Source organism: Indicator indicator, chromosome 6 (genome assembly GCF_027791375.1).
Source record: "Indicator indicator isolate 239-I01 chromosome 6, UM_Iind_1.1, whole genome shotgun sequence".
Taxonomy (NCBI): domain Eukaryota; kingdom Metazoa; phylum Chordata; class Aves; order Piciformes; family Indicatoridae; genus Indicator; species Indicator indicator.
Genome location: NC_072015.1, coordinates 20480479 through 20506493, shown reverse-complemented (window position 1 = coordinate 20506493; position 26015 = coordinate 20480479). Strand labels below are relative to the sequence as shown.

Below are 26015 nucleotides of genomic sequence, written 5' to 3'. Positions count from 1 at the left end.
GCATAGGCTTCCTGCAACCCAGTTGACACAGTGTCCCTTAGCTCAATCTTTTATTTGCAGGGCCATTCCACTGTTAGGTGCAATCCTGAGTGCCCTCTTCCTCTGGCCTCCTGCAGTGGAAAGGGTGCCTGAGACAATGTAATACAGCAAGGAACAAAGTGGCCCTTCTCTCCAGGGCTCGGGAGAGGAGGTGCCAGTGAGTGCCAACTGTTGGTCAGGCTATACAGTCAAAAAATGTCTCCAATCCTTTGGACATGGTGTGACTTTGGGGAAGTGGCAGCAGATGTAAAGGAGAATGAGAGAGAAGCGCAGCTCCTGGAGCGTCCCTGGTGGGGCCAGGGTGTGGTGAACGGCTCCTGAGCAGGCCAGGTATTGGCTCACCTGGGTTTTTGCCTCGTGGCATGAGGACTCCCCACAGGAGTGAGCAGAAAAAAGGATTACTACTTGTGTAACGCTTCAATTCTCCTCCCATCAGTTTTTCTGTGGGTTGAAGATGCAATCATCAATTCTTTCCCCCCACTCCCCGCTTTTGTTGCAGAAGCCATGTCAAGAGGCAGTTAGGTGGATGGTTTTGAGAGAAGAGGTCAGGCAGCATGGGAGCTGAGGGCATTTTCCAGCTTCGTATGGACCAGCATAAAGCTCCCAAGTCCCCACCAGCTCATCAGTTTTTGATTTCCCATTGAATTATTTACTTTTATTATGAGGTTTGCATTAACAACAACAACAAAAGTGTTAATCCCTCATAAGTGTCTCTTAGTATTGCCATATGATAAAAATCTTCATTTCCTATACATCCCACCCACTGGACTATCTCTGGGTGGTTCTCTTTGTTGTGTAATGTGAGGTTTTGCAGGCATAGTACAATGAATTTTCCTGCAACTATTTTTAAAGGTGATCCTGGAGATTTGGATTAGAATAGATTAAGTAAGGGCTTCTGCAGAGATGATACATATACTAAACTGTACCCTTACTTAAAGATGTGGACTGACTAATACAAGAGGCGTTTATGAAATAAGTGAAGCTGAACATATTTTGCAAAACGGTGTGGGAAAAGGGTGGGTTATCATCTGCATGCCTGAAGACTGGCACATGTGTTTAGATAGAGAGTGCAGCTGATGCTGGGAAATGAATCTGTGAGCCTTCATAATGCTGTGAAGTGAAGGTGGCAATTTTGTGCCATCAGGCACTGGAAGGGGCAGTGCCATGTAGACTTGTGTTTGGATACAAGATTGTGCTTCAGGCTACTGTGTTCCTTTGCAGAGGAGGCAGAAAGATTTGCACAACACTGCTCTGCCCCTTGAATATTCTTTTGCACTTATCTGATTGCTTGCCCTGGAAAAAAATCACATCTTCTCCCTTGTTTCCCTTCAGGCATATGAGACTTTGTCCAAGCAACAGTCAGATAAAATTCAGTTAGATTCCCAGTTCTTTTTTTTTGGTCACTTTCTCAGTATAAATGTGACTAAGCTGTTGCAGCCCTTTCTCTAAAAGGTCAGCCTAAATTATTTTGTGCAGATAATTGTTATGAATAAAAGGTAATAAGGCAAGAAATTAATAAAGATATCAATTATTTATTAATTTGGACCCACTTCCCATGTAACTATATACAAGAGTTATAAAGGTTATAAAAGATTCAGTATTCAGTTGAGAAGTTGTCTTCACAATAGGAATGGTTGCGAAGGGTTTGGAAAAGCAGTATGTTACCCTCACTAACAAAAGGTAGGAAGTTCCCAGAGACCTTAGGAGTATATCAGTTATTCACAATGCTGTTGCATGGGGTCTGTGCCTGGCAGGACACATGGTTTGGGGGAAGGGTGCAGGTGAATCCACTGATCCACAGGCCTGGGACAGGGAGGTGCCTCCTCTGGCTCCCTTCATTCCAGCTTCCCTGTTTTCCCCATCCTGTCTTCACAGGCCAGGGGTGAGAAGTGTTTTGGATGTACTGCCACAATAATATTAAAGCTTATGTGCTTGATGGATTTCTGTAGCACATAAACACCACTTCTCCTGGGACTGATGACCTGAATAATTGCCTCATCTCAGTCACTGTTGATCTAATCAGCTAAACCAATTATAGTATAAGCTCAAGCCATTTATGAAAGTTTCTCAGATTTGTACAGACAGGAAGGTTTTGTGCTATTGTACACAGATTAGTATATAGTGGATACTAATGGTTAGCTCTTTTTTAATACAGTGTGAACTTAGAATCTCTGTAAACCTATGTTTCAGATCAAAAGTTCTCTCAAATAATTTTGGAAGATTGATTTTGAAATATTTGACCTGATTTTGATTCGTATTTTCTTGGTATGTGAATTATGTTATAGTCAGTGATAGTTATATGTAGTTAAGTATAACTACATATGTAGTTATGTAGTTATATGTGAGTTATGTATAACACAAAATATTAAATATATGAATAATTATTTTAATAGATCAAAAAGAAAAAGTTTAAACATAGCTTTGCATTCTTTTATGTTTTATTATTCTTTTCTTTCTATTACAGCATGGTTTGTTTAATATGCTTTTAACTTAGTTGTAATTTTCATAGTTGTTCTTCCATATGACTATGGATTATAATGGATCATTATCTAATTTAATTCAATTATGTGCAGTTCTAATCATTGCTGTTAAACCAGCTTTGCAGAATTGTCATTAATACTTACAGATACATATAAAGCAAACTGGATGGTTGTTCATCACGATGCCTATGAAAAACAATGTTGAATGTTAGTTTAGTCTTTTACCAGACCAAGTTTTGTCTGGAATAATAGGTGAAAAGTTATAAGACAATGTCTTCATTCTTGGTGGAAAATAAGTTGCCTGGAGATAGTTTTTTTGAAAGCTAAAATAACTGCATGCCATATGTGACTTGCTCTGCTGTTCAGCTTGAGTTCATTATTGATCCTCTAATATTTCTTGTGATCTCTATTATCTGTAATGATCTAGTGTACAAATAGCATTACCATCTTGCCATAATACCTGATTTATGAAATCATCTCCTGAGAGATGCTTAATCAGACACATTGTTATATCATTAGTCAACATAGCTGAGCAAAGCAGAATTTATTTTTATAGTGGCAACACTATATGAAATCAGAGGCGCATGAGGAAATATTAGTTTAAAAGGAATCAAAAGTTTGTCTATTTTACTCTATTCAAAACATGCAAATTTCAGTTAAGAAAATCAGTTATACTTTATTTAGAATATATGGAAAATAAGTAGTTTATCCCAGACCGACTATTTCATCATACATCTTAAATAAAGTATCATTAATTTTGGTCTGTCACTTCAAACAAAGGAGACTCTTTCAAAACTGTGCTGGTTACATATGAATAAGATATGTCATATACTACAGAAAAACTGTGGGCAAGCTTTGTGAAATGCCAAGTATTCCACAGAGGAAACCTGGCAGTATTGTGTTTCCTGTATTTGGAGAAAACATGTTCCTGAGCTGAATTTCATCCTCCATCTTAAGGGAAGAATCATCAGTAAATGGGAATGTAGTTGATGTGAGGGATGACTCATGCTTTCTTGTTTGTCATGCAGAGTCTGTATGCGATATTCGGAAAATGAAACAGGATGTGTTGCAAACCTCAGAGAATTCAGCAGCCCCAGTCTCCTCTAAGGAATAAATCCCTTTTCCTATAGTCCAAAGGCATCAATGTTGTTTCACGATTAAGGTCTCTTCTGCACAGAGAACAAAACCAGAGGGTTTTGCCTGTTCTGTTTCGTTGGTTTGGGAGAATGACAGCAGCAACTCTGACCACTAACACAACAGTCCTCAAAAAGCAGGGATACTGTGACATATGTACGGTTAGTTAGTCCTTCTGCTAATTGATTATTATTATATATAGTAGAAGATTGAAGTCTTAGTGAGAGGACATGCATTTAAGAATCGTCTATCTTCCTTCTCCTAAAGCTTTCTCATGTAGTGAATGTCAGAGAACTGATCTTACTGAAAAAATGATAGATTCAATTTTAAGCATACGTATTTTTTCCACATACACTGACTGCTTGCACCATGACCCTTCATATGAGTAGCATGACTGATGCCTTGGTAGAACACTAATAAGATAAAATGTCATCTCTTTTCAGAGGATAACCACATTACACAGGTCAGAATTTTCTAGCTAAAATTCATTTATACTGCTTTATTTTTATCTTTAAAAAAAAAATAAAGCATGGCTGTATTTTCCTGTAGACTGGTGTGACACAGGCTACTGGTTTACCAATTGCTTCAAAAGGCAGTTTGCAGAGAGCACTTTTGTATCAGTTATTACTTGAGATTATTGACAGATTTTGTAATATATTATGGCTGTGGATAATAGTACTTACTGGTATATGAAGTTAAAGATCGCAGACTAATCTGTGTTGTGACTCATTGATTGTGTTTACTGTTCTTTTGATTACTTCTTAAATCTCTGTTTACATCACACCCATTATATTCTGCAGTTTTGATTTTTGCAGATTCAGACACATTCAATTTTACTCTTTAAAGGAATGCTCTCATTTGTGATTATCTACAACCAGATGCCATTTTCTAACCTCAGCATTCCTCAGCACCTGTTAGAGTTCCCAGGAATTAATAGAAGTAGTGTATTAGTAAATATGATTCCTGTTCATTGCCAGAAGTGAGTTTGCATGTTAGCTAAAGTATGTATGACATTATTAAGTAGGTTCAAAACCTGCCTGGTCACCATCCTGTGAAGCCTGCTCTGAGTGAACCTCCTATGGCCAGGGGGCTTGGACTAGATGTTCTCCAGAGGTCCCTTCCAACCCCTATCATTCTGTGATTGTGTGATTGTTTTCACTTAAGAAGTTGCTCTGTTTCTATATAAATGTTAGCTGCTCTTTATACTATCTCTCTCTCTCTTTCTCTCTCCCCTCTATCTATCTATCTCCATATATAAGTGACTTTAAGCAGAATCCTCTGTAGTTTCAATAGAATGAAGTATTTCAGGTTCTTCACAAGGAAATGGACATAGCCTCTATAAAATAATGATGGATATTGCTTCATTCTGAGGACAAGAGTGAACTAAAAATAAAAGAAATTAGAGCAACAATTTTATTGAAAGATGTAACCAAGAAATACTCCTCATAGCCTGTTAGTATCCCAAGGATTTAGCACTGCCTTTTTACTTCAGTGAAGCTGTTTAGCACCTAAGCCAAAAGGATTATCCAGAATAACAATGAAACAGGACACTGAAATATTAACTAACCAGTTCTAATGACAATAAATCAGAAGTGGCAGTTGTCATTTGGTCAATGTCTCTGTCTCGGTAGTGTCCATGGGGGAAAGAAATAGAGAATATTTATGCAACAGCTGCCCAGGGTGGGCCATTTCGTTTTCAGAACGCATGCTCCTTCTTGCTAGTCTTCTGTGGTTATGAACTTGAAGCATGTTTTTGAGTGCATTTAGGCAGGCAGGGTGAATAGAGAGACTGAGGTTTATGTCTCTGGCCTTGTCTTTTCAATAGTCAGGTAGTAATGCTGAGCTCAGGAAAACCGAGTGATGTGTTGGCAGTGAAGAGGGATCACAGGGAGCACTGATTTATCTTCATCTGGCCTTTACACCCAACAGCCCCATGCAGATGAATACCAGGCTGCCCGAATAGTGCTGAAGACTGGAGATAATGGGTTTAATCCCAGTGGTCAAGTGAGCTGCCAGGATTAAGTAAGGTAGTGCCATTTAGTTAATGACAAGCGTGTTTTGCTGTATTTTACAGAAGCCCTCAGTTTGCTGCTGTGGAGTGAAATGCTATCTGTGTTTCAAGCAGAATTATAGAGTTTGCCTCCTGAAAGTTTTACTGCTTCTAACTACCATAAAGCACATTAAACAGGAACTCTAAAAGCAATTTTATTTTATTTGTGGTTATAAAAAAAGGTCTAATGCTAATGGGAAACCTTAAGTATTTAAAGATAGCAACAGCCAGTATGAACACAACTTTTGTTTACTACTTCCCCTTCAGAGAACAAGTATTTGTTTTTCAGAGAATTGATATTCTTTGCAGGTCCAGTTCATCTTACTTGCCAGGTTAATTTTATTATATAATAAAACCTGATTTATTCTCATTTGGATATAGAATATATAGCCATATAACCATAAGCCATTTGTAAACAGTTGCTTTCCAAGTAGCATAATATGATACCTACTCTCTTAGGAATTTCTGAGGAATAGCAAATGTTGCTTGCCAATGGGCAGAGATAAAAAGCAATGGTTCTGATCTGAACATTGTGCCTGGAGCTAATCAGTAGTTATGCTTATACCCTTTCAGTGCTTCAGTCTGAAACCAAAACAAAACAAAATCCCCAAAACCCCAGACTAGCATACTTCCTCAGTGAACTTCTCTAAGTCTGGTAAACCTAACTCTCTCTTTATATTTTACTTACTTACTTACAGAATGGTCTTATCGTTGCTTGCTACCAAGGTTATGTGGATATTGTAATAGCCTTAGCACAATGCCCTCATCTTGATGTGAACTGGCAAGACAATGAAGGGAATACGGCTCTAATTACAGCTGCACAGGCAGGTAAGGCTCTTTGTTTCACCTTTTACCTACAGGATTTTTGGAGAAATGTGTGTTGTGGCCATTATTTTTAGAATTTTTTTTTAAGCCTTAAAATAAATTAGCCTGCATAGAATAATCCTGGCCAAGCCCACTCCCGGATAAATTATAATGATTTTCTCTGAGATTATTCTACAATATTTACCCAAAGGATTAAGATAGAAAAGCTATACATATCCAAAGATGCCATTAACTATTTTAACTTGAAAGTAAATAAAACCTTGTTTTGTTTCTATAAGCTTATTGTCTTATGTTTGCTCTGGCAAGCAACCAGTGAAAATTATGGTCACTGTATCGGTGCTGACAGTCTCTTTTCTCATGCTTGTTACACATATATCTGTGGGCCTGTAGTAACTGATAATTGTAGGAAAATGTATCATCATTAAGAAATATCTTAGCTGCTATGACATTCTTCAACCACTCTATAGTTAAAAGCAAAAAACCCCCTATTTACGTAGTCTCAGCAGGATTCACTGTTTGCCAATGCTGCTTTTGTAACAGACTGATTATATTGATATTGGTCATGTTAATCCTGATGCAGACTGGAGTGAGAGCAAAGTTTATCCCCAGGTTTTCTTTTATCCTGCCCAGCATGGTAATATTCAGTGAGCATGTCTAACAGATCACATAAATGCTCCCAAAAAGGTTACTAGTTTCAAGTGTACAGTTAAAAAGTAATCAATCAATTATTTCTGTTAAAACTGATAGGCTGTGTTTTAACCTTTAAGGGAAGCTGTAGTTTTCTCTTACCAGTATTAATAAGGTGCTAGAGCATGTAAATCATGAAAAAAATCGACCAAGGAAGCCATCACTTGGTCTAACAGCTGTTCCAAGGGCTGCCTCGCTCTGCATCCACGATTTCCTTTTCATCCCTCAAGCGTGCTCCTTAAAGGCACTTTACAAGGAAATGCATACCTGGCCTACTCATTGATGAAGAATATGGGATGTTGATGGGAGTTCATGGGACGTCGTATTCCCTCCCACACTTTGGCAGGCTGGAGGTAACAAATTTCTGTCAGACAGCATCAATGAACGTTACAGGCCATGTTTGAAGATTGGAGCAGTTTTGATGTTAATTTAGTAATATTGCCACTAGGCACTTCCAGGTAGTACCAAACATGGTTTTGCATTGTACCAATAAGTGAACTCTGCTACAGACGTCATTGTGAGATAGGTCTCGAATGCTGGAAGAAATTGTGACCACAGTAGTCACGTTCATGGCAAAGCAATGACTACAATAGCTTTCCAAAGAAAGTGAAGTCTTCAAAACTTGAATCTACTTTTGTTTATTTGCTGCTACAAGTTTGGACTATAAAAAGTTTATCAGTGACTCTTTCCTGACCTATATAACTCATGATAATGAGTTCAGAGTTAATCCACAGGACTGACATTGATTTCACACTGCCTGCCTGTACTATTGATTCCCAAGGCAACTGAAAATTACTGTAGTCAACAGAAGCGTATACAAACTCCTAACAACTTGGATGTTTTCCCTTGCCCATCATAATCCTGAGATACAGGATTGACACCAATTATTTAATTCATTATCATAAGATGCTGCTGTAGTGTTAATAGAGATTACTGTGAGGTTAACATTGCAACCAGAGGAGCTACACTGCAATAGATGCTGTTTAATTATTGGTGAATGTTAAGTAGTAATACTGAGCAGTGTATTATAAAGAACTGAAAGCAAACCTTATGCAAGCTTTCCTTTAGTGAGATTTATTTCTTGTTGTTTTTTTTTTTAACTTCAGGCCATGAAAATAATAATATTTTTGTCAAATAAATCTTTCTGCAAGATTGCTGTTATTTTTATCAAAGTACAAGGTTTCCTGTGGAAAATCTGCTAGCAAATTCTCATTATTTCAGTTAATTGTGAGGTGATATCAGAAGGTTCCAGAAAGTGCCACCATTTTTGTTATGACCTGAGGACCAGGTGGTCATTACGTATTGCCAGACCCCAAAGAGGAGCTGGATGGGAAAAAGGCTGCAGTGCTGAGGCATCCTTTCTTGTGTTTCAGAGGCTGATATGAGGTACAGTTCCTAAGGGAGATGACAGGGAGGCCTCTTTGGTTTTGCTAGAGGAGTTTATAATCCACACTTGCCTATGATGTTTCATCATTGTCAAGATGTGATGCATAAATCTAAGGATCAGCTTGAATTACTTTAAATTATCTTTAAAATCAGGTAGAGAGTCAGAAGTTAATCAAATTCAGTTCCTTATGTTGCTTTTGATAATTTAAGATTCTCATCCTTCAACTAAAGTATCTAAAGTTGAAGAAAGATAAGCTGGAGGGATCAGTGGGAAGCAGTGCTTTCTTAACAGGCATATTATTATAGAAAAATAACCACAAACAAAGTGTTCTGCCCAGTGTGTAATTTCAGGTTTGAAAATTGGTCTGTTCACTTGCTCTCTCAGTATTTCTTACAGTTGTGGGTAACCTTCTTAAAGAGAGCTTGTCTTCCCAAACTGTAAATTCATTGTAGCCTGCAGCAGCAGGTGGTGCCTGGAAATGGGTGGTGATGCTGTTAAAAGCAGAAGAAAAATAATTGACTGTCAGTACAAGGACAATGAATGAAAAATGGGACATTGAAGCAAACAAGAGATTGAAATAATGAGTGGAAAGAAAGGAAAGAAGGAGGGTGAATTCCAAAAAAGGGAGGAAAATTACATTTCTTTTTTTTCTGAGAACTGCTGCTGCTGGGACATAGCTACATCAGTGGCAGTGTATGGTAATCGGCATAAAACTTGTATATAGAGAGTCGCATTTGCTCATGAAATATAGATGTCCTATCTCACAGGGATCAGTCTCAGACAAGGCTGTAGAGCTGGAAACACAAACTTCTGTTTATTAAGGGAGACAAGAGAACACAAACACCTAAAGCATCCAGAGTATAAAAGGTTGAGGGTATCTTCAGTTCCAACCATCCATCAAAAAGCATTCACCACCCATAGACCAAACACAGGGTTTTTGCAGGTACAGTTCAAAATTGTGATATTATATGACAGAGAATCTTCCTTACAATGCAGTTTATTCCTCTGCCTGTATTACATACATTATTAGTTAATACTGTCTCTGTGGATTACGCTATTACAGACATCTGCACTGATACTGTACCCTTAGCATGCCAGGTCTGTTAGAAGATTGATCTGGCTTACAAACTGCAAGAGCCTGATAAGAATTTATAACCAAATTGGCTGAGGCTACACTAATTTATTGTAGAGATGCACAGAGCTTTCATATCAGGCTTTAAATCACAGAAGATTCAGTTGTTTTATGGTTTAGATATACACTTCTAGTTTGCCTAGAAGCAGGACAACTGAAGCAAACTTTATGGCCTGAAGTCAAAAGCATATGACAGGGTTTGAACAAAAACTTGGCAGCTCTGAGTTTTGCTTTGAATTTGATATCTGTTTGAACTAGAAATTTGAAGCAAACCTCAGAGGACAGAAGCTCCTGCAGATTATAACTGAAGTGTTTTTCAGGAATCCTGAGACACAAAACTTCTGAGAATCACAAACCTTCATTGTCTTTGTTATTTTATTGCTGGTATTTTTTTCTGTCTCATTTGAGAACATCTGAATTCCCCTGGAGAGTTTTGGCTGAGCAAGGGCTTTCAGAACAGACTCTTAGGATCATCCCAGATTTGCAAAGCAACTTTTACTTCAGATATACTTTTGGTAAATGAAAGAACAACATCAGTAATGTAACAACTGCTGAAAAAAACTTCCATCTTACTATTTTTCCATGTTTCAGTTCCTGTCTGTGATGGTTTCTGTGGTCAAAAAGCAGTATTTCCACTGTTCCAAGACCTTCATGAAGACACACACTGTATCATCATGTGAAACAGAGCATGTCCTGCAAAACAATTTAAGCACAAAGATTCTCCCAGTAGTAACTGATACCCTTCTAAGATTTGATCTTATAAAGCCAGTGAAACAGAAACCTCTGTACTGAGTAAGCAGGACCAGGTCACTTGATCCTGCCTTGAACCCAGTTCACTTTTGCTTTGTTCAGCTGGTGCAGTTTGCTGTATCGTTATATTTCATTTGCATCAGACTGCACAAGGTAGAGAGAGCTCTTTATCTGTTTTTTTTCTGACTCTGGCATTGCTAAACTGATCTGCACTCTCTCTGCATTTGCTCAGGTTTCAGGAAAGTTTCCAGTTACACAGCAAGGCAGCAGAGTTCAGCAAATTCTAGGACATGAAGAGTAACACCTAGAAAACATCTTTACCAATTTGTAAAGATTTTCTTAACTTGTTTTCCAAAGTGAATTCAGGACTGTGTTGGTGCAAATCAACTGCTGATGAAATCTGCACCAGATGTGACATTATAGACTTCTAAATTGTCCTGTATGAATTATAATCTGCCTCAGTAACATTCCTAGATGAATTTGAATGACATGCATCACAGAATATTCAGCTGGACTGCAGAGGGAGGTGAGAATATTTTTACAGCTCTTAGTAATTAAATTGTGATTGTTGCAGCTGTTTGACAGACTGCATTATTTTACAAAGTGTGAAAGCATCATAAAATGAATGACAAGTGAAGGGAAAACTATTTTGAGTGAACCATAATGGCAATAGATATTTGTCTTCTTCTGATAGTCCTATTATGAAGACTTGATGTTTTAATTGGTCTTCCAACCATTTAGCCAGACCTGTTTCCAGCTACTCAGTATGCCCTTCCTGGCACCAGTTATCCTGGTGTAAAAGGCACATGAACAGCCACAACAGTTTGTTTTAGAAACAGAACTTAACTAAGTCACTTATTTTACTACCAAAACTAAATATCAAGTGCATTTTCCTATTGCTGGAGAGTAGACAAGTGGCTTTACACTGTCAGATGGAAAAATAAAAATGTGGGATTCTACATAAAACATTATTTTGTCTCATATCAGGCCTGGCACGTTTCAGTTATATTAGTTATTTTGGCTGAAACTATCATGTGTAATCACTTTTTGATGAAGCACCATGATTGTAAGGTTCACATTTACCAGGGGAGGGAAAAAGCTGAACCTCTGAATTTAGTTCACCCTGGCGACAGTCCTTCCTTCCACAAGCTGTAGGAATTCCCTTTGCAGTGCAACTCACTGAGTCAAGAAACTGAGGATCTTTGCAACCTCTGAGTGACTGTTTCTGGTTTTCAGCTGACTTAAACTGACTTTTCAGATAGCAGAGAAACTTGAGAGAAGATGGAAACCCAGGTTTCCAGCCTCCTGACTCAAAACTGTGGTCACAAGTTAGTGTCACTTAAGCCTAGGGCTGACCTCCAATGAGCGAAAGCTGATACAAGGAAAAGAGTTATTATTTGCATTTTTCCAGTTATCAAACCTGTAGGAATAATTTTTGGCTTGTCCTTGAGACAGTACCTTAGTTCTGTGACATATTTTCTCTGCTTTTTCATTTCTTTAAAGGGCATATAACCATTACAAACTATTTGTTGAACTATTTTCCTGGGCTTGATATTGAGAAGAGGAATGTGTTCGGATTCACAGCACTGATGAAATCTGCCATGCAGGGGCGAACTGAATGCGTGAAAGCCTTGATGTTGGCAGGTATGCAGTGTGCTCTGCTGCTTTTTTTGTTGTCATCGAAGTGTAAATACTAGACAGTCAGATGCAAACACTAAGAAAGAAATTTGCTCTTGAGATGTTTACTCCAAGAGACGTGCTACAGCCTTCCCCAGAAATGGGTGCGGCTTTTAAATAAGTCATAGACGAGGCAGTGAAGCCCTGTGCTGTCATTGTGGGAGCATTTTTTGTGTGGAAACTCATCCAGGAGCCCTCTAAAAGCTCTCAGGGTGAGATTCATTGTGTCTAGGAGAGTTTGGAAAGTGTAATCATCAAAATTTGTAAACAAGGAACTAATGGCATCTGGGAGAGACATAGAGGTGTCTTTCTGTTGGGTATAATGGTACAAAGGTGGGACCATAGCCAGACCTTCACTTCCTCCACTTACATCTCAAAACTGTGGCAGGTCCTGGGGCAGGGGGTGGAGAGCTCTGGGGGCTCTGGCTCCTGTCTGAGTTGAGTGTAGGGTTCATATACCACAGGAGACATTGGTAGAAAATTTGTCAACACGGGAAATAACCTCTCTTCCTGACCCTTCTACAGATCTGAGTTTGGTCTCCGGGTTTATGGGCAATAGGGCACCAGCAGGTCTATATCTGCTGCAAAGAGGTAGCTGTGGCACAGGGAGTGAGCAGATACACCTCTGCCTATCTGCCTCTTTTCTCATCTGAGAAGAGAAAATATGTTTCTTGCTGTTGGCATTTGACTGCAGTTGAATTTACAGTTGTAGGTATTGCAAGGTGAAGAGGTCCTGGAGAGGAAACTCAGAAGGGTGAGAGGCACTGGGGCAACAGCCTTCATAGGATCAATCCTAGCATACAGCAACTTTTAGCCTCAGTGATGTGGGTTTTTATTATGTTAAACAATGGGTGTATAAATTATTAGCTAATAAATAACTAGAATGTATTAATATATATAGTTGCAGATATTTGACACAAATTAAATATTATGGAAATGAGAACAGATTGCCTGTGAATATTTCTCACCATTTAAGGTTTCAGGGCAAAAACCCCACAGGACAGAATTTTGGCTTACCCCCCTCTCCCAGTCCCTCTTCCTCACTCTGGGAAAAGATAGGTAGAGGAAGTAAGAGGTAAACAAAAGGCCTTGGATGGAATTGGAAGTTAAGAAAGTAATTTTAACAGATAATAAAAGGTTTTAAGGGAAAAGGTATGTACAGAGAGATTGAGGGAAGAGATATATACAAAACCCTATCTCAGATGGCAATGGATTTCTCCACAACATGTGGATGCAGGCCCAACCACACCGAGGGTTGGGTTCCAGCAACCAGGAACAGCTCTCCGCCAGGCAGCAAGGCAAAAGGGAAGAGGAGACCCAAAGAAACTTCCTGTCCTCTTAAACAGAGATAGGCAGGAAAGGGGAGGAAATAACATGACCACCTGCCCACCTGTTAACACTTAAACCACAACAATATTACTACTGTCTACACCAAGAATCCTACAGGTCCATTTTATTGAGAAATATCTTGAATAAGTACTTTATTCAGCCATTTTGCTGTCACAAAAGTTTGATCCCTCACAATCTGAGTATTTTAAGTCTCAGGCACTTATCAAGCATAAAATATTGCTTTCATTCATTTTCATAATAGCCAGTTTCTAGATGTTGATATAACACAGAAAATGTTTGAATGAAGTGGTAACTGGCATGTTATTTTCTGCAATGTTCTATAGCCTTGTATGCTGGAATCGAAGCTTTGGAATCAGATGATTCATTTTGGAATTAAATTTTTGTGACACAAAACTGTGAAATGACTGCCAGAGTGTGAATACTTCTAGACACAGATGCACATTCTGGACTAATACATACTTCATGCATATGCTAGTTCAGAATTTTCCAGTGCCTGTTACAAACTAACACTTAAAATGGAACTTCAATCCCAAGACCTTATGACTTGTCAAATTGTCCTTACAGTGTCATGGCTCTCTATTCTTGTTACTGAAGATCTGACAGGAGCTTGTTCTTTCTGTTTTGGTCACTAGAAGCTGTTTTGCAACATTTCCATCACTGTAGGTAACTCAGTCCTCGTTCTGATTCTTGCACAAAAAGTATCATTGTCAACATTCGCTATGTGGTTCCCTGCCTCTCACATCTGAAGAGCCACCTTCTCATTTTCATGATTCCTGAGAGCAGAATATTAGAAAGAATAAACCTTTTGCCAGCCAGAAAATGTCTTTATTATCCACCACATTGGTGGATGGGCCTGTTGCATTGGCCTGTTTGTGCATCTGAAATAATGAGGATACCAAAGATTATCCTTTGATTAATGAGGCATAGAGTTGATACTCTCTAAATTTTCTAAATTGTAGATTGTAGAAACGGTTTTGTGAGCATTTTGTGGGCAGTGTGGTAAATTGCCTGACCCCATTTTAATATCTGATTATTTTTTAGTGCCATACAATCTGGCGAAATTGAGGGAGCTGGCTTATTCAGAATGGATTTAGCAGTAGTTCAGGGCTGAAGGAATATCTAAGTGGCTGCTGACAAGAAAAGTGCTAGTTTGCTGAAGAAGGTGAAATAAATTCTATATTAAAAGATTTGGTGAAAAAAAATACAAAGAAACCAGCAAAATTCTATTAAAGCCTATGAATGCATGGAAATACAGTGGGGAGAACATGCATAATCAACTGTGGGTCTGCTTGCGTGGCTGCAAAACAGGTATGTGTCTTTAGAAAGGAGTTACAGCCAGGAGGGTTTTAAACCCAGTATGTCAGGTAACAGGCGATTTTTAAACCCATTGGCTTGGATAGGACCTCTATTGATGGACATCTACTTATGGTAATGCAGGAGGCCAGTAAAGGAAAATAACTCACCTTCCTAGCTGCGTAAGCACGGATTTAACACAGCAGATGGGGAAGACGTATCGGCAGTGTGTGACAGATGGTTAGAGCTGAACTGTCAAAGTGGCTGCTCTTTCTGAAATTTGAGTTCCTGGAGGGTGGCCAGGGTCAACCAGTACAAGATTAAGGTGCTTTGAGACACTTGGCCGTAATGATGCATTTTCAAAGTGAGTCTTTGGAACATGTGAATTTACTATTTGTGAGCACGCAGCAAGTAAAGAGGGACCTAGTCACTCATCGGCACTTTGTCACAGGCTGCTGCCCTGCCAGGTCTGTATTGCCGCCAGCATTCAGCAAACAAGCCAAGCCGAGTGCAGAAATGTCAGTTGTAATTCACATGTCAAGCCCTGCTGTAATCTCCAGTGTAAACTCAGTGCTGCTTTAGTAAAGTCGTCAGAGTGGCTGTGGATTTGGAGACTGGGCTTTAAGTACTGCATGTAAAACAGATCAGTTAAAAATGCCTATCTCACTCTCTGTCTTAAAACTCAGGATGTCAAGTTTGCATCTCAAGGGACATTAAACCTTCTTACTCAAATAGGATACTGGTAGCCTAAAAGGGCATGTATATGAAAATGATCTTCAGGGCAATTTTCATAGGAAAATCAAGGCAAGTGGCAGGTGCAGTTTTCATACAAGAAAACTTGTAGGCTGTACTTGCTTTGAAGTTTAAACTAGCTCAAAGCATTCAGTAAGTTGAATATGTTCAATGTCACATTTAAAAAGAGACATGTGACATCTCTTCCAGATGAAGCATTCTGCTGAATGACAAGACTGTTCAGAAATGTCTCCTGGTTTGGTCAGAAAATCAGTACCACTACAGTGAATCATGCTGTAGAAGAGATTTTGTGATGCAAGGTACAAAGTGATCATCGATTTCTGTTGAAAGATCAGGATTTCAATATTCTGTAGCATTGTTTTCAGAGATAAAGTTTCTGAAACACCTAGGGATACATCTGTCAGGGAGCAGCAGCAGTGGCCTTCTCCTCAAAGGAAGGTGAGCTAAGGGTGGCATGGCACACAGAGGCACTAGCCTCATCTGAAGAGGTGCTCCTTGAAGAAACAAAGCAGGGCTGGTGACAATAACAAGGATCAGCCACTACTTTGGTGACTTCCAGGCAAGTCAGTTGTGACAAGGCAAGTTCATCAAGACAAAGTAAGTATGAGATCAAAGTAAGAAATTAAGTCTGTGGGTCAGGGTCCAAATCAACAAGGTACCTGACCAGGTGTAGGCATACATGCAACATAGCTCAGCAAGGACCATGGCTGAGTGAGCTTCAATGCAATCCCCAAGCAAAGGTGGGGAACTCCCAGTGAGAGTTTTCTCACACTTTTTGCATGATACTGATCCAGCATCTTACAGGTGCATCATATCAGAGCTGGCATGTCTTTTACTTGAAGATAATGACAAGCAATTGTCTATACCTCTTGCTCATTTACAAGCAGAGCGTTAAAATTTGTATCTGGAGACAATTCCTTTAGTTACTTTTTTCCTAAGGTAAATCCTTTCCTCTTCCATGTGTAACAAGGAAACAACTTACATGTCATCTGCCACATTCCCAGTTAGCTCTCTAGGGGGGAGGAGCACAGACCCAGGCAACTGTTAAGGAGGGGACAGGAAATAAGTTAGCCTGAGATGGGAGAAATTCAAAGGTAGGAAGTTTAGGTGGGGTGGTTCTAAAACAGGCTAGTGGAGCAGGTAGACATGTCCCTATATGGCCTTATTGCTCCCCTCACTGATTTGTCTGTAGCTTCTGCAGTTACAAACTTCATTGAACCCTGTTGCCTTTGAGATCTCACAGTCCTTTCTTCAGTCCACAGTTAATGAACTCATTGGTTTGCTTAATTTTTCCTCCCCTTTGTGGCCTCTCTGCCTTCCAGCCTGGGCCCCATGAGGACTCCTTGCAGTGCCCTTGTGCTTTCTCTCTGAGCGGTCCTTTGTGCAAATTTCACTTAAATTACAATCAAAGTGAGGTGACCTCTTCTGCTTAGAATGTCTCCATCCACACTCATTCTTGGTCTATGTTTCTAGCATAGTGTTGTTAGGGATTTTCTCAGAGATTTAGGAATCAGCTCAGTTAAAACTGAGCTGCTGATCACTTTCCTCATGCTCTCCTTTCCCTCTGATTTTCTGTAATGACAAAACATCTTTTGAGGGGAAAGTTATACTGGACACATTCCCAATAGGTTCCTGATCACTATTCCTTATAACTAGTCTCACTTATGCTAGTTTGAAATGCTGTCACCAAGGTGATCTACCCTAAAAAAAAAAAAATTATCATAATGTTTCTTTGGCCTTTTCCTCGTGTCTCTCTTCCAATGGGGGACAACATCTTTTGTTTTGTGACAAGATCTGTGTAGGCTAGTTTTGCATTGGCTGTTTGAAAATGGTGCTTCAGATGATAGAGAAGCTGTTCAAGAAGTCAAAGCCCAAGTTGTAGCCCATTCATATACCAGCCTGAAACTCTTTAAAGAAACCTGGAAAAGTCTCTAAAGGGCCAGTGATACATGTAAACCATAACCACATGTTAAAGAGTTCGGTTACACTGAAAACATGGACAAAGACTTACATGTTCCCAGAGAACATACTTCAGAGTTGCTGAACAAAGTCTATATACTGGGTCATGTAAAGCTCCCTTTGACATCAGTCAAATATAAAACAAAGAATTTACAGCTTAAGAAGGTGGCTGCCTGAAACTAGAGAGTATTCACCCCTACTGATTGCCATATCAGTTTCGTTCATTCACCTGATCATCAAGGTGGATGTGCCCAGGTGGTATGTCCAGGATCACTTGGGTGTGAAGCAAAGAAATGATATTGGTTGTCAAGTCTTCAACATGTCTCTGAGATTCTTTTTGATTGGTTTTTGGATGGATCTTTTGTATCCTTTAGCATTCATCAGCTCTGATGTGTTGGGCATTACAAGTGTCTTGCTGACTTAAGCTTCCTCTGCCCTTTACAGAGCTTGTTTATGTGTGTGGAACTACACACATGCCATCCTCATTGACAAATGCCCATGCTGCCACCGTAATACCAGAACTGAGGAGGACTTTCCTGCAGTTTTCTGGTTGCCAGAGAATGTGACGTCATTGAATACAGCACTGCAGTATTTGTAAAGGATACAGCAGAGCAGAACAGTCTGCTTGCTCCTCTTCTTACCCTTGTACCCTCTCTTCAGGCAGTCAAGTGCTCTGGATAAAAGTGTAACCCAACTTGAAAGCAAAAGAATGAAGAACAAAGGCAGAAGCGCATGTGGGGGGGTTTATAGCCACATGCAGAGATCAAAAGGAAGGCAAAACTGGAGAAGGATGCAGAAATACATGAAAAGAATGGTGATAGGGACAGACATCAGAACTGAATGGATAAAGATCATAAATTGGGAATGAGGAGAGGACAAGCTGAAAGGTAATAGCCACTAGAAATAATTTCCTTCCAGGATCTAACACTGCACTTCAAATGTCTAAGCCTCTGCTGTCTAGCATCTTATGTCACCTCTTACAGCCAGTCCACTTACAGTGGACTATATGCATACTAATATATACTAATATATATATACTAATAATAGCATATTTTTGCTAACAAATACTTCTTTTCCTCAAGGGTTGTAATCTAAGGTAATGAGAACAGCTGTTCTCATCTCAAACCAAAGGTTCATCTTGCCCTTCACTGATCCACTGACATGTATGGAAACTTTCCTTATATTTGATCACCCTTGTCACTATTATCTCAACTTTCTCTAAATCTACAGTGTCTTTTCAGAGATAAGGGAACTTGAATTGTATACTTGGTGTTTGTTCTATTTTATCTTTATTTTTTCCTAGTTTTTCTCTGGGTTTTTGATGTTTTTCTAGAAGTTCCTTATATTTTGTTTGCTATTTTCATCCCTGGTGAGCAGAGTTGATATTTGAATGGAAGTTGTGATCAGTATCCCACAACCTAACTTCTGAGTGCAATCAATGCAAAGCCCATTATTCTGTACGATTTTTTGTGTACAGAAGTGTTTCTTCTCATGTTTGTTGCTCTTTCCTTGTGAGCTCAAAGGAATGGATTTTAAAATGGCAGACAACATTCAATGCAGTTGAAATTCTTTATGTCGTTCTTTGCGATGTTTTAAGAAAATTTCGTATATAAAACTTTAATATATTTTATTACTTTCTGAAATACATCAGGAGTTTAAAAAGTCAGGGACTTGATCTGTCCTTATTGTGTGTTCATTTTGTCACAAATATTACTGTGTGTTCTGTGTAACATTTTCTTGCAGGGGTCTGCCTCATTCAGTTCTGATTATAGCAACAAGTGTGAGCAGTTTCATTAATAGCAATAATGTTTTCTCTTTTATTTGAGGGGCAAATGTTCATGCAACTGACCCAAGCCGTGGACTGACTTCGTGGGAATGGGCATGTTATACAGGAAGGTCAGAATCTGCCTTCATCATGCAAAAGCTGATGGATAGGCCATGCCCGGAACAGTTTTGTGATCAATATAAACCAGAATGGCCAAAGATGAAGGAACTTCTTGCCAAGGCTGCCGAGCCAAAAAGCTGTTTGCAGAGGATTTCTGAGTGCATGAGGGCAGCACTCTCGTTCCAGTCCTTCTATGGTCCAGAAGAAGATGGGGTCCTTGACCACATGGTGAAGGTGACAACAAGCTTGAGCAGTCCTTTCATAGCTCTGTCATGCCGGACTGTGTGCCCAGGCAGCCCACCATGTGTTGGGAAACGTAGACTGGCTGTGCAAGAAATTGTTAGGAAGCAGAGAGCCGAGGAGATCCGATCTCAGGACAAAGATCACTTTAGCAGCTACGAGAAGCTATTTCAAAACTCCAGAGTCACACTGGTCGCCAAGAAGAAGGACCGGCGAGCCAGCCTGCAGCCCATCAGTCTTGCAGTCTCCCAAGTGAACACTATAGCCACCAGGAAAGCAAGCCTCTTGCCACTCCACCTGCTTAGACGAAGCAGTGTCAGGCCAGGATTTGTCATCCCCAAAGTCCGTGTCAGCAAGGCTCCTCCACCCACCTTCCAGCCAGAAAAGGCGAGAAGGAGGAGCAGTGCAAAGGATGATCCCTATTTGCAGATTCCCAAATGGAGATACAAGGAGCTAAAAGAGGAGAGGAGGAAGGCAGAGGAACACGAGAAGAGAAAAGCAGCAGAGGTTCAAAAGCAGAGGCAGGTGTCCCCTGCCAGATGCCCAACCTGATTTAAAGGCAGTTGCTTAGAAGTTTTCAGAACCATTAGTCTTGTTATCTGAGCAAGGTAACAAACTGAATGCCTTTGTGCATGCCCACTGCTTACAGAGTGTAATAGCTGCCTTTAAGGTGCAGAAACAGGGCAAGGGCTATGCCACAGTGTGTCTGATGGTGGAACAGGAAGGTATTTGGGTTGAAAGATTTACTAAATTTACCTGTCTGCTGTTGATAGGAGGTTTTAAATGGTGCAGTTCCTTTGTGGTTTCCTTTTTTCAAAGTACAGTTGAATGACTGAGAAACAGCTTGAAAAATAACGTGTGAAAGGATTGTATTTTGTTTGTTCATTTTGTAATGGACAAAATTAAGGAGTTGTGCATTTGACACTAGACATTCCTCCCTCTCCTAGGTTAGATCAATGTTTTACAAGATTTTATAGTAATAACCAAAAGTTAAAAATACACCACAGTGTTGGTGGCCAGTGAAAATTCAGGTCTACAATTGCTTTGAATATACTAAGCACTTTATTTTAATTCTAGTAATCAAAGTTTAAGGCAGGATAGGTATTGTACTATAGAGATCCATACAACCTGTACGGATGCAGTTTCTAATGCTTTTGTTTGTTCTCTTGAATATTAAAATGGGCTGCATATGCAATATTTCTGTAGTTGAGGTATTCATATCCTCTGCAGATATAAATCAGAGGCAAGGACTGATGTCTTTGGAGCAGCAGAGAAGCTGAGCTAATTTTTCATTGCCACCATCACTTAAGATTTGCCTCCCCCATTAAGTTTCCCTCTATTCACTATCTGTTGTCTCCTCTTTAGTCTCAGGGAATTTTTCATCCTTGTGTTTTACTGTGAAATAAAGGACATGGTGAGCCACAGGTGGACTTTTTTTTTTTTTCCAGGTTGATATTTAAGTTGCTTTTAAAGAACCCCAGCAGGTTTATTGGGATCCTTTCCAGGTTACATCCAGAACAGGAAAATTATGCAACTTCCAGAAGCTCAAGCTATTTTCCCAGGTATCATGTCCAGCCATATACTATGAATATCCAGGCAGAGAAGCAGTATCCGGCAGCTCAGCCAGAAACGTTTGGAAACCATGGCCAGATACCATTGTCAGCTTTAGCAGCATGCCTCTGGGTGCCTGGAGAGGTCAGTACCTCACTCTTCTCTCAGTACTGAAACAAAACCTGTTCTAGTATATGAGTGCATCTCAGAGTGGCAGTTCCCACAGATAGCTGCAGGTTCTTGTGGTCCGTCTTAAGGCATCATTTGGTTTTGCCAGCAGTCAGACAGAATGGCAGGACAAATCTTGGTGAGTTCTAAGAACAGGCTATAAACCTGCTGCTTGCTGAAGAAAGACCACATTCATAAAAGTAGAGGTCAAATACAGGCAGCAAGTTAGACAGCATATGCTCAGGCTGTGTTTTTGCTCAGGCTTTGCACCCATTTGAAATGAAATGCTCTGTGCAGTGTCTTGATGGTGTTGCTCTGCTGGAGCCCAGGCAGATCCTCCTGCTGCTGTCACCTGCTTCACCCTTCAGTCAGAGGGAAAACTTCCCCATCTTTTACTCCCACAGCACAAAGACTGGCCACAGTCTCACTGAACTTGTAAAGAAACTATGTGTGATGGGAGAAATAAATTCAGTTGATTGAAGACAAGTGTCCAGATTGGTATTGCTAGCTACAGTCTGTGGGGTCAGGGATTGACAGAGGTTATGGTAGACATGTGAAACAAGGATTTTTCCATGCAGCTTGTTCTTTATGCCTCTTGGAGTATCTGTGCTGTATCCCAAGTCAGAGGAGGAGGAATATGCTAATAAACCTCTCCAGCCCTGTGAATATAAAGAGGATTTTATTCTCCATGTGCATCAGTGCTGTACTCTCCATATGTATCAATTTTGTAATGGATTTGCTGTGGCTAGACTATAAGATGAACTCATTTCTCTGGGAAGACTATCTTTTAGCTGTCTGTGTCAAAGATAACAGCATGGATTTGGAATTGGAACACTGAATTGAATGACTTAACTGTTAATTCTTGTTTACTGCTAACCCATCGTAGTGAAGATTTAGTATTCAGATGCAGTATCTGAACTGCAACCTGTGCTGCAGGTGAACACCTGAATTTGCACTCTCAGTATCACTTGCAGAGGACATACAATTGACAGGTGCTCTCAGGGATTAACACATTATGTTAGAATTAGGGGCTGAAAATAAAGCCCATTTTCTAACCCTTTGTACTTTACTGTGTACATGTGTATAAATATGTGATATTTCCATTAAAAGAGGTATAAGCTGTTAAATGTATTTGGTGACCTTTTTCTTCACAGTGGTTGAAGAACAGGGGGATGCTGCCTTTCACTTTTCAGTAGATCAAAAAGCCCACCCACTTTCACCAGTGAACTAATCCACACCATTTGAAAGCAGTTTGGTTTCCCTGGAAGGAGCTATTATGGTTTAACTCCCTCTCCTTGTGACTTTCTTTGCTCGGAATAAAAGAAAAAAAAGGAAGACTCCTAATAGGTAGGCTTAGATGAATGGAGAATGAGGTAGATTGAGAACTGGCTGAATGACAGAGCTCAGAAGGTTGTGATCAGCAGCAGTACAAAATCTGTGTGGAAGTCTGTAGCTAGTAGTGTTCCCCAGGGGTCAGTACTGAGTCCAGTCCTGTTCAACAATGACCTGGCTGAAGAATCAGAGTGTAGTCTCAGCAAGTTTGCTGATGATACAAAACTGGGAGGAGTGGCTGACACACCAGAAGATTGTGCTGTAATTCATTGAGACCTGGACAGGCTGCAGAGTTGTGCACAGGGGAACCTAATGAAATTCAACAAAGGCAATTGCGGAGCCCTGCATCTTTGGAAGAATACTGCCATGCATCAGTACAGGTTAGGGATTCACCTGCTGTAAAGCAGCTCCAGAGAAAAGCTCCTGGGAGTGCTGGTGATAATACGTTGACGATAAACCAGCAGTGTGCTCGTGTGGCCAAGAAGGCCAATGGTATTCTGGGGTGCTTTAAGAAGAATGTGGACAGCAAGTCAAGGGAGGTTCTCCTCCCCTTCTTTGTCTTGGTGAGGCCACATCTAGAGTATTCTGTCCAGGTCTGGGCTCCCCAGTTCAAGAGAGACAAGGAACAACTGGAGAGAGTCCAGTGAAAACTACAAAATTTTTTAGGCAACAGGACCACCCCTGTTATGAGGAGAGGCTGGGACACCTGGGGCTGTCTAGCCTGGAGAAGACTGAGAGGGAATTTTATCAATGCTTATAAATATATAAAGTGTGCATATCACGAGGATGGGGCCAGTCTCTTTTCAGTGGTGCCCAGTGACAGGCCAAGGGGCAGTGGACACAAACTAGGATGCAGGAAGTTTCAGCTAAATACATAAAGAAAAACTTTACTGCGAGGGTGACAGAGCACTAGGAGAGACTGCACAGATTGTGGAGTCTCTTCTGGAGACTTTCAAAACCTGTCTGGAAATGTTCCTGTGCAACCTGATCTAGGTGTACATGTGTTAGCAGGGGAGCTGAACTAGATGATCTGCAGAAGTCCCTTCCAACCCCTACCATTCTCTGATTCTGCAAAAAACACTGCACTTGTCCTGATGTCAGTCTTTAGTTGGCCATCTCAGTCGAGAGAGAAGCTGTTGCTTTGATGACCTGCAGCCATATTGCTGTTCTGCAAGCAGGCAGTCCCCTTGCATCCTTACAAACATCATGGCTCCATTTTTATTTAGTGGTGTAAAGCTTTGCACTTGCTAAGTTGTAAAGTGTAGGCATAGGTCTTTGTGTTCCCACTGCATTTCTCCTATGCTGTTTCACTACACCTAAGCCATCTTGCTTCTCCTCTCCACCACAGTCTTCACCCAGAGTGCTGTGCCTCTCACTTGCTTTTTTTTGTCTCTATAAAGGTTGAAGGGGGCAAAACTGCCACAAAACATGCTTCTACAAACCCGTGGCAAAGGGACAATAGCACAGGAGGAGCCATGCCTGGCTCTCCTCCAGTTGTCTGTCCCCCTTGAGCTGCTGTCACCAAGGAGGGTTTTATTTCTGTTGAATTTCAACACAGAGTGGTTTGTTTTGTGCTTTGTTGTGTAACTATGGAATGCCAAGTGATACTGGCTTCACTTCAGATTACTCAAGCAGGACAGTTTGCCTCCTAAAAAAAAGCACATGAATCCTTGGCAGCATGTCCTGGCAGCTGGAACCCCTGAGGGAATGGAGAGGTGCTGCTGCAAGAGAGTTCTTCCACTGAGGGGAAGGAGACACCACTTCCTAGGGTGGAGGAAGGTTTTCTACCTGCCTTTGATGCCAGCCTGCAGTCTGGCACGTTAGTGGGACTGATGGTCCTGAGCATTGTGTGTGAAAGTGTAGCACAGGCTGTGTCTGCCTTCACAGCCCTTGCTTGTCTCAGCACACTGCAGGTGTTGGTGTGATGGCCAGCCGCTCGTCGTATGATGCTCACTCACCCTGAAGCACCCAGCCTGATGAACTGACTGCTGCAATTAGCAACAGGGATTTCATACAGTGATGGTGGAAAGTGAAATCCCAAGTACTTCCTGATGTTCTTTACAATGATATTGCATGGAAACATAAGGAAAAACGTTTTCACTGGGAGGGTGGTGGAACACTGGAGTAGGCTGCCCAAAGAGGTTGTGGAGTCTCCCTCATTCAAAACCTACCTGGATGTGTTCCCGTGTGACCTACTGTAGGTGATCCTGCTCTGGCAGCAGGGTTGGACTAGGTGATCTTTCAAGGTCCCTTCCAACCCCTAACATTCTGTGATTCTGTGATACTGTGATTTTGTCTCTATAGACCAACGGTGTCACAGGGAAGAGACCACCAAGTTCATGCAAAGTTTTTCAGTTGGAAACACACCAGTACATGTAATTTGTTTCTTATGTCACTATGAATTATTCATTTGTTGGGTTTTTTTTTTTTTTATGGCAATGAAAACTGTCCTTTAAGCACTGACAAAAATTCTCACTGGGCCTCTTCACTGAATGCCTTTTGCTTAATAGTCCTAAATGCTTATGCTGTCCTGCAAAGGGACAGATATTAGAGTAGCTGGTAAAAAACCCATCTTGAACAGAAAAATGGCATATGGATATGCAGCATTCTGTGAGGGCATTTCTATTTAAATGTTACATTTCAGCAGGAAAATTCCAAAAGCTGCGACTGAAATTAGAACAAAATATGCAGGATATAACTGAAGCCTTCTCTCATTTTCTGTAATTCATGTGATGCAGCCTGAGTTTGCTAGGTCTGCTCATTGTACCTCACAACTTGACATTCCACAAATTGGTTAGATACTGAAGACCACAGGTAGGGAACAAGCTGGAAAGGGCATCATGCCCCTCTCTCCTGCCCATGCATTCCTGCTTGCTCCCAGCAAATCTGGCATTTTGCTTTGTTAGTATTTTTACCATTTAATGAGCTAGACAAAATCACTAGCACCAGTGCAACGGGAACAGAGAAGGGAAGGGGTGAGACAGAGTCACTCAGAGGGTTTGGTGCCAGGTGGCTCAGCTGGTGCTCCAGGCTGTGCCCAAAGCAGTGAGGAAGAGTTCATGCATGGGTTAGGCACCTCCAGAAAACATCTAGCTGTGTGACACACAGAGGTGATGCTCTCTTACAGATGTTTGTATCTCTTATGAATCCTAAGAGTTAGACAGATTTGCAGATGGTCAGCAAAATTACAGTTTCCCCTCTCCTTTGAGCCCTCTTTGGAAAGATTGAACAAGCACCAGCAATGGAGCTGCTCAGTGACTTCACCCATAAAGCAGGGCACAAAGATTTCTAAGAAATGGGAATTATCCTCAACATTTTTCCTC

General features: G+C 40.5%; 1 protein-coding gene across 1 annotated transcript in view; it reads left to right on the top strand.

The window, feature by feature from the left end:
- Positions 1 to 20193, top strand: part of ANKRD33B (ankyrin repeat domain 33B) — a 38148-nt gene extending 17955 nt beyond the window's left edge. Inside the window, exons 2-4 of the mRNA XM_054381896.1 lie at positions 6402 to 6531; positions 11988 to 12128; positions 19343 to 20193. Of these exons, the coding sequence (XP_054237871.1) occupies positions 6402 to 6531; positions 11988 to 12128; positions 19343 to 20193 (1122 nt within the window). The remainder of the gene's footprint in view (positions 1 to 6401; positions 6532 to 11987; positions 12129 to 19342) is intronic.
- The last annotated feature ends 5822 nt before the right edge of the window (positions 20194 to 26015 follow it).